The sequence below is a fragment of the Emydura macquarii genome, unplaced genomic scaffold, assembly GCF_026122565.2.
Source record: "Emydura macquarii macquarii isolate MOO-44397 ecotype Brisbane River unplaced genomic scaffold, CSIRO-AGI_Emac_v2 contig_1119, whole genome shotgun sequence".
NCBI lineage: Eukaryota > Metazoa > Chordata > Testudines > Chelidae > Emydura > Emydura macquarii.
Genome location: NW_027131256.1, coordinates 9,119,713 through 9,132,349, shown reverse-complemented (window position 1 = coordinate 9,132,349; position 12,637 = coordinate 9,119,713). Strand labels below are relative to the sequence as shown.

Here is a 12,637-nt window from a genome sequence, read left to right as displayed (position 1 = left end):
AGTTTTGCAGTAAAAGTTTCCTAGGCTTCTATGGTTCTGTATCTGGCCATGCCCAGTGCTGCCTCCCTTTCAGTGCCCAGGCACCTATCTCCTGCCCCAGAATGACTCACGAAGCAAGAGGAGAAAAGCATTTGGCTGCCTAAGTTGCGTGCGGGGCCTAATCCACTAGGTGCCCTTTGAGCATGCCTGTCTGATCGGGTCCTCGGGCGAGTTCTCACAAAACAGCCAGAGGCAGAGAACCTTCCTCAAAACTGTTAGCCTATTAGCTGTGGTACTCACCTGGGATGTGGGGAACTACTGGTTCAAGTCTCCCCTCTACCTGAGATAGGATTTGAACAGGGATCTGCCACCTTATAGCTGAGTGCCCTAACCACTAAGCTGTGGGATATCCCTCAGTCTCTCCTGTTGAAGCTTTTCTACTATGGATAAAGAAGTAAAAAAACCACTTAGGCCAGAGAGAGAATGACAGCAAGAAAGAGCCCATAAGCAAAGGTCTGACTCTATAGCCTAGTGGTTAATGCATTTAACCAGGATGGGAGAGACCCAAGAGCTGTTCCCCTGCTGTAATGACTCTTTAATTAGTTATCCAGAGTGCAACAGCTTCAGCAGGAGAGACTGAGGGAGTCCCCATCAGAATATTCCACAGCCCAGTAGTTCAGGCACTTACCTGAGCAGTGGCAGATTCCCGTTGGAATCCCTTCTCCTCATCAGGTGGAGTGGGGACTTGAATTGGGGGGGGGTCTCCCACCTTATCCCAGGTGAGTATTCTAACCACTGGGCTAAAAGTTATGAGGTCCTCCCTCAACAATTAATGGTTACAAAAAACTCAGTTTTCCTTGTAAGGCAGATGATGCCTGAAAAGTCTTTGGGATGATACCACCACAAAGCATCCTTTTCAGAGCCAACATCTAAAGGATGGATTCACACATCGTGGAGACGTCAGCCATGACAAACTGACTCAGTAGGAACAGCGCCACATTCTCAATCACCAGTGCCACTTCCTGTAGTACCCTGAGAATTCCAAGGGGGGAGAAGGCCCAACCCAGTTTAGCATGTGAGATCACAGCCCAGAATAATGCAGCTGCTGCCTGTGAAGAGCAGATGAGGTGATTCTTTCTCAAAGGGACAAGAAAAGGCTTTGCTAATGAGATATCAAGCACAATATTTTCCCAGAAAGAAAAAGGACTGGCCTACGTAACTTACTTTTCCCATAAAGCTCTTTCCTGCGGTAGCGTTTCACAAAGATCTATTATTTTTAATATCCCAAGCAAAATTTCCTCCACACACAGCACCAGGACAGAGTTCCGTGTCCACTGGCCTGAACTGGTTTTGGTGATCTAGTCCTTGTTTTCCAGAAAGCCATTAGCTGAGTGATACAACCCAGCATCATGATTTTTTGTCAGTCCATTAAGGACAAGAAGGGAAGGGTAAGTGCTTAAGGAAAAGCTGAGAGCAGGTAAACCACTGCAGCTCAGGCCCAGGGGTGGCCCTCATACTGTCCAGCTCCACTGAGGTCATGCAACTTCCTGTCATCTGCTTCTGCCAGGACTGCAGGAAACTCCACCATCCATTTCCTCCAGGGCCTTACAAGTTCTGTCTCACTTCACCATGGCCACTGTCCAGTTCAGCTGGGGTCACTAGCATCCCTGCTTCTCTCCTGTGAGCCACTGGCAGAGACCCACTCATCTCCCATGCAGTCTCACTGCACTTTGGGGAGGCAAGCGCCTCTTCCTCGTGGCCTCATTCCTTGTTGAGGGTGACTGGTGAGAACTAAACACAAATCTGCTCCTGTTTCTGTCCATGCAAATAGTCCCACTGGATTCAATACAGTGGATCTGTGTAAAAATGCACCCTGCTGCCCCCTTGAAAATAAACCTACAACGGCAAGGCAAACGAGCTCATTGATGGCAGCTAGCACAAATGGGAACGTTTGGAAAGGGCACTTTAAAAAGCAGCCGGGCCTGATTCCCAGGTTTGTTTAATGCTTCCCTCGTGTTGGTCAGAGAGTCCGTACAAAAACAGTCCCCACAAATGTGCTGGGCCATGCTGCCAACGTATTAACAGGCAACTCTTACATACATTTGCTTCCTTAGCCCATGATGTAATCTGTGCCCCAGGGGGGTGGGTGTGTGAGAGAAAGAGAGAGAGAGAGAAAATCAGGAATTGGGAATCTGTTCACCCATTTTTCCCACTTCCACCAAAACACTTTCTTAGAATCCTGACTAAGGAAAAGAGGCAACCAAACGTACATTAAACTGCACTTTGTTAGAAAAGTGTATACTTTATCCTTGAAAAATGAACTGAGTATACTGAGGGTAGGGCACAGCATTTAGTCTATGTAATCTGAACAGGGGCTCGGGAATGAAAACCTTGTGAGGGGGCATTCTCTCCTGAGTAAGAGTTGTTTGTTTGGTTATTTTAATCCCTGCCATTTGGTGCAATCTGGTTCACTCCATCCACAGTTGCCCTTCCTAAATATATATTTTTTAAATAATCTTTGGCAGAGCTCATTGAGCAGCATCCACAGAAGAGGTGAACGTCACCAGAGGCAGAGAAATCATAGAGTCATAGAAGGTTAGGTTTGGAAGGAACCTCAGGAGGTCATCTAGTCCAACCCAAATCACCCAACCCCTCCCTTCAGTTGGGTGGAAGAGTTTTAAACCTGAACTCCCAGATGCCCCCTCTATTGTTAATGGAACAGGATAGACATATTTTACCCTTGGATTGCACATTCCTATTTAAAATGCATCATTCTGTAGCTGCCACAATGAAGACATAATGAACAGGAATTAGGGGAATCACATAGTAAACACCTCCAGCAATGTACCAGCCCTGGGTAGGCCTGCATATACTGGTTCGAGCTGTGTTTTCCAGAGACCAACAGACAAAGAAAGGGCTTTTGGCATAAAAAGGATGCATTTAAACAGACTCAGGACTTTCCTTCTATCCAGCAAATGGGCAGGATCTGTCCAAGGGCCCCACCCCTTGCAGAAGTATTGGAAAGACTTTGGCTCACTGGGGCCCAATTAGACCGATGGGTGACCTCTCGTAAGCTTTCAGCATGTGCATAGAAACTTGTGTTGGTTTTTTATGTTTTCTCTGCGATGCTTTCACCTTAAGAATAAATGTGCTTGCTTAGAAAGAGCTGTGTGGTGACTTTTAACGGTTTGCAAAACACTGTTCATGGCCCATGGAGAGAAAGCAATGCTCGGGTGCTGGCTTTTAGGCAGATTGGCTTGCTGTGGGTATCACAGTGTGAGGCAGGGAGCCATGCAGCCTTAAAACCTCTGCTCCGAAGGGAGAGAGACATGCGTCTCTGCCCAAGAGAGGAGACAACTCGGAGCCAGAAACTGGAAGGGGTGGCCTCAAGGGACCATGGTGGGGAATACAGCTACAGTCACCTTGAGACTGTGACAACAACCACCTGCTACTATGTGAAAGGGACATTATGCAGCGAGCAGGACATTTATTCTCATTAGTCAGTGAAGGCAGAAGAAGAAATAACAGGCGTCGACTGCAGCAGGGAAAATGTAGATTAAATATTAGGAAGAACTTTGCAGCTTTATGTTTGTCAATGGAACAGGATGCCAGTGGGGGCTGTGGAAACTCTGCTGTTGGTGATAAGCAAGGTGAGGCCAGATAGCCATCAGTCAAGGGCTGATGTAGGGATAATAAAATCCATCCCGCCACAATGTGAAATGTCTAGATAATCCAGCAGAAATCGTTGCCAACTGAAATGAATTGAATTTATCCATCACAAGCAGAACAGTTCAATCCGGAGGCCAAAAGGGAGACAGAAATGGCCAGAAAGAGACCCACTGTGCTACAGATTATTATTCATATGTGTGTTCCTGCTCAGTTCCTGAATGGATTTTTTAGAATATTTTTAAAATAGTGTGAGGCACTCAAATACCACGGTGATGAGCATAGTAGAAAGCTGGAAAAGAGAGGCAGATAGATATAGATATATATATATATAGAGAGAGAGAAGACCAAAGGATTGTATTTTCAAAAGCCCTAAGAAAATGACTTAGGAGCACAAGTGGTCATTTAGGTGCTTTAGAAAATCCCACCTGAAACAGATACAAATAGGAAGAGATAAAAGGATCAATATAGAGATAAAATAGACAGATAAGAGTTAGACAAGACAGGTTAGTTCAGAGAATAATATCCAAATTAGATAAGAGAGACAGAAAAGAGAGTTAAATAGAAATACCTAAAACAAATAAATGATAAAACAACGAGAGTTCTGTGGCACTTTAAAGACTAACAAATTTAATATTTGCAGACATAAGCTTTCGAGAGACTTCAGCTCTCTTCTGCATCTGAAGAATTTGTTAGTCTTTAAAGTGCCACAGAACTCTCATTGTTTTTGCTGTATACAGACTAACACGGCTACCCCTCTGGAAATAAATGATAGAGAGATAAGATAAATAAACACAGAAAAGAGAAAGAGAAATATCTAAGATAGATAACTGATAGAAAAAAAAAAGAAGAGAGAAAAAAGAGAGACAAAGTAGAAAGATCTAAGAGATAAGAAAGAAATAAGGGATAGATGATATGTAGAGGATACAGTCATCCATACATATACCAGGATACATATAGCTCTGATGATGAATGTTGCTAGATGGCTCAGATGGCATAAGAAAACATTTTGTATAGAACTGCACAATATCTTGTTTGTGACAAATCACTTTAGCAATTACTGTGAAGGATTGTTAGAGGGGGAAAAGTTTTCTTTATTTTTAAACAATAGAAAGAACTCATTCAAAATTATTATGCAATAAATGTAAATTGCATCAAAGTATACAAAGGACTGGAGTACTATAACATTACCATAATGATCTCAATCGCCTGCTTACCTTTCCATCTCTATCCCCTTGTTACCTCTCCTTTTTTCTTTTCAGTCTTATTCCAAAGTGAGCATAAAGAGTCAATTTTTTTCTTAGCAATTGCATCAGCCATAGGAACTAATCACAGAGTGAACTGAAGAGCATGAATCATTCAGAACAAGAATCAAACCCCTTGAAAATTAAGGGTTTCACATATTTTGAATTTTTGAAAATGTTCCCGTTTCAGGCAAAACCTGCAAAAGTTTGTTCTTCACTAAATTTTTTGAGCAAAACAGTCTAAGATGTTTGAAATTTTTTAACTGAATACATGAACATTTTCAACTTGTCTGCTTCCATTTAATTAAAATAAGATGGAAAAATGAAATTTGGAGATCATGTAGTGCCCCAGAATGAAATGCCACAGATATTCCCATGAAACTTTGTCACCCCCCTAAAATCTGATCACTTCTGCAGACTTCTCATAAGCACAGTAGCATGTATGATGTTACAGTGAATTATAGCTAATCATAATCATTATCATATAATTAATATTCACTACCATCATCATAGATTAGCATGCATTTTTGGCCCCTCTAATACCGATATGAGTAGTAAACAGTTCCATACTAAGCCCAAGCCAAAGTCTTCAGCAACAGAAAGATATAGAGGAAAAACAACGCCATGCTGGGAAGGAGCTTTTTGTAATAATTAGGGTAGGAGATTGCTAGTCAGGCATTTTGGGTTCTGTTCCCAGCTCAGTCATTGATTCCTTGTTTAGACTTGGGCAAGTCACATCCCTTCTCTGTGCCTCAGTTTTCCCATCTGTAAAATCAGCAGCATAGGAGAGGTTGTGGGGCTAAATCACTTAATGTTCACAAAGTGCAGTAGAACTACTCCAGTAGGAAAGTGCTAAAGAAGTGTAAAATCGATCGTTATCACAACATCAGTGTGCATCATTACTAATATGGCTAAGACAGTCATTTGTAATGGCTAAGCAGCTAATTAATGTGCATTTGTATTATTATCACTGTGCTAATATGCATCTGCCAACTTTGGGCATTGCAACTGCTCCTTCAAAAGATAGTTTAACAATCTCCTACCATTCTGTTCCAGCTCTGTTGATCTCTTCCCACCAGCATTCTGTTGGTTCCCCAAGACTCTGGGGTGTAGGCATACATGCATAGTTCCATAGTCTGTCAGCGCCTTCCTTCTTGCTGAAAGTGCTCCTGATTGCCACTATCACCTGGCCATGGGGGCACTGGAAGTTGAAGCCCTGACGATAAACATTGACCCACCCATCATTATTCCCGTAGTCATAGGGTTGGTAGTAATAGTCCCCATCCTGGCCCCAAGCCACTGTTACCAGTGGCAGGAACACAAAGAGAAGGACAAGATCCATGTTGACTGTTTCTGGCTTAGAAATGCCCCCACTGGTTTGTTGTGCTTGCCCTTTTATATTGCCTCTGACATGTGGCTTCCAGATGTTGTATATCCAGATCCAAGTGCAATGTGTCATTGTTTAGCAAAAGTTCTCTGAGCTAAAATATTGGCTACAGACACATTCAATTACTTTTAAGGTGGATTTCTACAAGCCCAGTTGTTCTTAGGAGCATAGGAACTGGGGTGTCCCAGGATTGTAAACCTTCTACAATCCCTTACTGTAAAACAATTATCTATAAAGGTTGGGCACATACACCACACCTGGACAATACACATGCAGCAGCAACCCATCATAGAGAAGTTAAGGTTGAAAACCAGCTTTATTCGAAATTCAAGCTCTATTACATCCCCCCCCAATTTATGATGATGGAGCCATCTCCCCCTGCTGGATGAGGGACGCCAGGCTGAGAGCGGGGCCAGGCGGCAGTGGGGACCCTGGCACCTCAGACAGGTAGCCCCAAGCAGGTGTTGGGGGTTGGGGATCCTTAGGAGGGGAGTGGAGGCAGGTGGAGGCTGCTGCAGGCGGCGGACCCGGCACTGCTGGCGGAGCAGGGGACAGAGCTGGTCCAGCTCCATGCTCTGCATTTTGCGCAGCTGCTTCCATCTCCAGTTGGAGCGCTGCTCCCGGCAGCCACTGCCGCTGCCTGCCTCCCATAGTAGCAGCAGCAGCAGCAGCCTTCCTGCTGCTACCGCTCTGCAGACTCCCAGAAGCAGCAGCTGTGTCCGCGCTGCTGCCCGAAGATAATCCTGACAATGAGGTGTGATTCCCCACCGCCATTTTCTCTGGCAGGTCACATCGGGCTCCGGAGCTGCGGAGGAGCTGCTGCTTCCCCTTGTCCCCCCAAATTAATTAGTCAAACTCCACCTATGATATGTAGGCCCTGGGGGTTTTTTGAAAGTAGGGAGGAGGTGGGGGAAAGGGAGAGGCGCAATTGTTACACAAAAGTCCACAGGGGGTTCCATTTAAAAAGTTTGAGAACCGCTGCATTACAGCAGGGTCACTGCTCTGATGGAGCTTAGGAGCTACATGTGGCAGGTGCCCACTCCTGCTAGCCCCAACTCTCAGAAGCTTCACAGGAATAGAACTCTCCTCCTGCACTCATTGTAAAGTGGAGCTCCCATCCTCTGGATCCTAGGCCTTCTGCAGCGGTAAGGGAAATGGATGGCCAGGGTCTTGGAAGAGACATGACGAGTTCTTGGGATAAAGAAGACAACGTGCCACTCCTGTGCAGGTGCATTACAGTAGTCTTTAATTACATGGTCTCATGCTATTTTTCAAATAACACAAATCAATAGCATATGATTGTTTTTACTCCCATAGACACAGGCGTTCAACATCTTGTAGTACTGTGCACTACTCTGTGTATGTCTGACAGAGGCTCTGAAAATAATTTATAGGAGAAGTACATAGTAAACTGCACACATACAACATATGGAGCTCGACCCTCAGCAGGGTATAATGAGTGAAACACCACTGATTTCAGCAGAGCAATGCTGAATTACACCACTTGAGGATATGGCCCATGAAGTACAACATCATGAAACAGTAGCAAAAAAGTACATCTCAAAGGGCTTGGAACTAATTTTCAAAATTAAATTATTTCAATGAATTTATGAGTGGTGCTTTATTAATGAATCTTACTATGAATACACTATCAAATCAGGAAGCCATCATAGGGTATTTATTAGATGTTTTCCCTGGACTAAACCTGTGAACCAACTTCATTCCTCACTGTAAGTTTCCTAATGCAATCAAACCAAACAAAGACCCAGCCTGACCTGCTTCCCATCTGATCCCCGCATGCAGTTCCCAAGTGTCTAGCACTTGGAAACTATACAATGTTCTAAGGCAATGGTTCTCAACATTTTCCATAGCAGTACCCCTCCGGGATTCCTCTCCAGCCCCTGCCATCTAACTAGGTTCTGGTTGGGATACCTGATTGCCAATTAGCAAATGTAAGAAATGCAGAGTGGGACTCTTGGGGCATCCAAAACTACCATGAGCATCCCCTAGGTAGCAGACAGGGGAGTGTCCACATATAGACAGCTCCGAATGAGCTGTGGACCCAAGGTTGTGCATGGGGCTAGTAACCCCATCATGTCAAAACAGACTTGCTACAGAAACAAACACCAGAAGCCATATTGGTGTGCAGCAGGCTCAAACAAGAGATCAATTCTATGTGAATAACATAATGGGCATTGATCAAACTCGTAACAAAGCCCATGTTCTGAAAAGTCCCTTGCTCAAGGTCAGATCAGTAATGAAAATCAGCTTTTAGAATGTGAAAAAGAAGCCAAATATATCAATTTGACACTCAGAAGCCTAAACAAGCCAGCACAAGACTAAAATAAATGGTGGAAACTCGTGAGTCCCCAATGCACCTGAGGGTGCATGAGGATAAAGAAAAGAAAGAAAGAAGAGTGGTATTCCCCATGCTGCACCATGATTGCCCAGCCATAGGAATCAATTGTATTGCATTATGGGAGATGTGGTCTGGCCCAGAGGAGAGAATGGGGCCTTGAGAGATCTGGAACTACAACTCCCATGAGGCATCATGGTAGTTCAAATAGATGCACAGATTAATGTCAACTCAAAACAATATGTTTCAGCATTTCCAAATCAAATTTTTTTCTGAACTCTTAGTTCCACAGAAAGTTTTGGTATTTTGAGTTTTCACACTGATTCAGGATAAAAACAAATGTTGAAGTATCCGAATTTCTCATGGGAGGGAAATTCCGTTTCTCAATCAGCTCTAAGATGAGAATCTTTGTGAGGGGTTAAAAAGGAAAGACTAAATATGTGCACTTTCCTTTTGAGTAACACCAGTGTTCACTGAGCTCTGAAGTTCACAGCTGCCTGGTTCATAGAGTGAAACTTAGGCTGCGTCTACACTTGACGTTTTTCCTTAATGCTTTCCGCCACCGCTACAACCAAGGCAGTTCCATTAGTGGTAGCAGTGGTGGGCAGTGCTAGCATAGAGATGTCTCCAGTCGGTCACTGGTGTTTTAACCACCTCGTCATCTAACCCAGCTGAAAGCAGTCTAGACGACACAGTGGTTAAAAGGCCAGTGATTAGAGGTCTTGAAACAGACAGGCTCTAGAAGAACTGAAGTTCAGACAGCCTGACTGGCTGCATGGCATGATGGCATAACATTAAAAGCCAAATCTGAGTTTTTTCGTTGAGTTTTGCTGGACTTTGCCTGGATAAAATCTCAGGCCCTGGCCCTTTATGAAATGCCTTGTCATGTAATTTGACATTGAAAAAGTCAATTGCCTGCCTTGTGGTTTGATGTTCTCACACTCTTACTCAGAAAGCAGCAAAGCAGAAAATAACCATTTGGTAGGAGACTCTAAAGCCTTCCTGTTGTTGTCAACGCCTTATTGTAAATACACACTAACTAGTAATACTTTCTATCAATACTTAAAAATGCTACAGTTTAATCCATCTAAACCAGATACTGTTTTCTACAGTAGTTGCCAGACAGCCCTACAATAATACTCCTGTAAGCTGCATTGCTTAGGATCATTCCTTTAAAATACTGTAGTATATTTTTAGTGTTTAGATCTACTGCTGTAGATTCAGTACTAATTTTTAAAGGAACATTATGACTTGCTTGTAATTTTTTTTTCAGAATAGAGCTCCAATGCTAGAGTTGGTTGGATGTGAAGGCTTTATTTGCTACTTGGTGAACAAAAAAAGGACCCTACAGCAGTAACAGGACTATGGAGAATGCAAACTTGTTCAGTTACATGCACGATGAGGGCCTGGTTCTGCAAACCATTACTCATGGGAGTAGCTTCATTGACTTTGATAAGGCCGGTTGTAGGTGAAATTCACCTCTGTGCAGAGGGCCAGCTCAAGGCATAAAAGAACATAAGAATGGACAAACTGGGTCAGACCAATGGTCCAGCTAGCCCGTATCCTGTCTTCCAACAGTGGCCTATGCCAGATGCTTCAGAGGGAATAAACACAGTACGGCAATTATCAAATGATCTATCTCCTATTGTCTAGTCCCAGCTTCTGGCAGTCAGAAGTTTAGGGACATCCAGAGCATGGGCTTGTGTCCCTGACCACGTTGGCTAATATTCTCCATTAACTTCTGTAACTTTTTTTTTAACCCAGTTATACTTTTGGCCTTCAGAGCATCTCCCGACAACAATTTCCACAGGTTGACTGAGTGCTGTTTGAAGAGGTACTTCCTTATGTTTGTTTTAAACATGCAGCCTATTAATTTCATTGGGTGACCCCTAGCTCTTGTGTTATGTGAAAAGGTAAATAACACTTCCCTATTCACTTTCTCCACACCATTTATGATTTTATAGGCCTCTGTCATGTTCCCCCTTTAGTTATCACATTGCGGGGTGCAATCCAAACTAGTGAGGGGCTGTGTCACCACCTGCCTTGCAACCTTGGGTATCTCTCAGTGCTCCGCTCCTGTAGACCCCCAACTTGGGCTTCTCACAAACAGACAAACAGCATGCAGGTCACACCTGAGTGTCTGTGTATAACTGCAGTTCTGGTACAGCCACTCTGACCCCAGCAGCCTGTTAGCAACACACCAGACACGCTCTAGCTTCCAGCAGCCTTAGTTATTACATACAGGGTGACCCCAGCACTCTCTCATTCCCCTATATTCCCCAAAAATGTGTGTTCTGCACTGTCCAGCCCTTTCCTGGACAGTTCAGATATTATAGGTCCATTCCCCCTGTAAGGAGTCAATATCCAACAGTTTGCTACTTTATTTGGAGTTACTGAACAATTCAGTTTAAACACAACACTAGATTGGTTTTGATCAAAGAATAAAACAAGTTTATTTAACTACAAAGAGAGATTTTGAGTGAGTACAAGTATTAGTACTTTAATGCCTAAAGTCAGAAATTGTTACAAGAGAAATAAAGATAAAATGCTTTCTAGTAATGAAAATTTAACAAACTAGACTTGGTTCAAGGTGAAATCCTTTACCACAGATTCCCAGCAACATTGCTGACCAAATTTTCAAGTTAGAATCTCTCACAAAGTTCCTTTGCCTTCTTAGGTGTAAGAGCAAGAGAAAGAAAGAGAGATCTCCTGAGGTGTTTCTGCCCCCCACTTTTGTAGTCCAGTTCCACTTTGAATTGAATTCTTCTGAGGCTTACCCCTCAAAGCAAAGTTTATCCTAACAGTAAAGGCAGCTACGTGGAGTCTGGGTGTAAAGATTATTGCAATCACATGTAGGGTGTGAACACAGGGGTGAATTTGGTCAGAGTCATCTCTTTTCCAAACTGAACAGTGTCAGTCTTTTTATGCAACACTTAAGTCCTACTTAAGACCTATTCTGAGGGTAGAAGTAGGACATGGGGTGGCACAGAAGTGAATTTCACTCTATGTGAATCAGGGCTAGTCCCATGAGTAAAGTTTTGAAAGTAGTGCTGGTGAAGGTAGCCAGACTGATCACTTTGGAGACCAAAGTCTCTGATCAAGCAAACAGTGAGGCAAATTCCCCTCATGCCATTCCTTTCCAATCTACTGCAACCATGACATTGTCTCTCAAAGTAATGGGGTCAATCTGTTTCCATGGCCAGTTACTCACTGCAGCGAGGTCATACATTTTGGACATTTTTTCCACATTTCATAGTTACACATGGTCTAAGGATGATTTGAGGGTCTGATGAAACAGAACTTTGTTGGATGAGTCAGGAACTGCTGCCATGTGATTTGAGAATTCTAAATGGAACTTGATTGCTGAATATGCTTTCATGTCATCTTGTATCCATGACATTTTTACAGGGTTCTGGGATTGCCACTTCTCATAATACTGTGAGGATTTAAGGTACATTGTTGTTTCCTGGCAATGAGATTATTGAGGCCTCAGTAACGAGGAGACACACAAAGCTTCTAGACAGCCATATTTCAAAAAGAACATAGAGTCTTCTCCTTCTTCTTCAAAGAAGAAGGGATGGCCGTAGTGATTGTTCGCCATTTGGTTCATTCCTGTGCAGCCACAAGGGCTTGATGGGCCAAGAGTCCAATGTTGGAACAGACTTGCTGCACCCATATAATAGGGGGTTTGCCTCTGGGCCATCTCCACTCCTTGATTGGTGGAATTTTATCCCGGATGTTACAAACCACCCGGAGAACAGAGTTCACCAGAACATCTTGTGGCATTCTGGTGACATGTCCGAAAATCACTAAGAAGCCATCTGTGAACAATAGCCCCAGTAGTCCGTAGACCAGAGTAACTGTAAACATCTGCATTACAAATGAAGTCATTCCACTTTATGCCCAATATACAGTGTTGGCATTTTGTGTAAAAAGCCTCCAGCTTTGACCAATTTGAACAGCATTGTGTCCATGTTTCTCAACTCTACAGTAGGATACAGCTCA

At 43.4% G+C, this 12,637-nt stretch overlaps 1 protein-coding gene across 1 annotated transcript in view; it reads right to left on the bottom strand.

Annotated features, from left to right (window-relative positions):
- Positions 1-6,245, bottom strand: part of DPT (dermatopontin) — a 34,848-nt gene extending 28,603 nt beyond the window's left edge. Inside the window, exon 1 of the mRNA XM_067546379.1 lies at positions 5,933-6,245. Within this exon, the coding sequence (XP_067402480.1) occupies positions 5,933-6,231 (299 nt within the window). The 5' untranslated portion in view covers positions 6,232-6,245. The remainder of the gene's footprint in view (positions 1-5,932) is intronic.
- Positions 6,246-12,637: the final 6,392 nt, after the last annotated feature.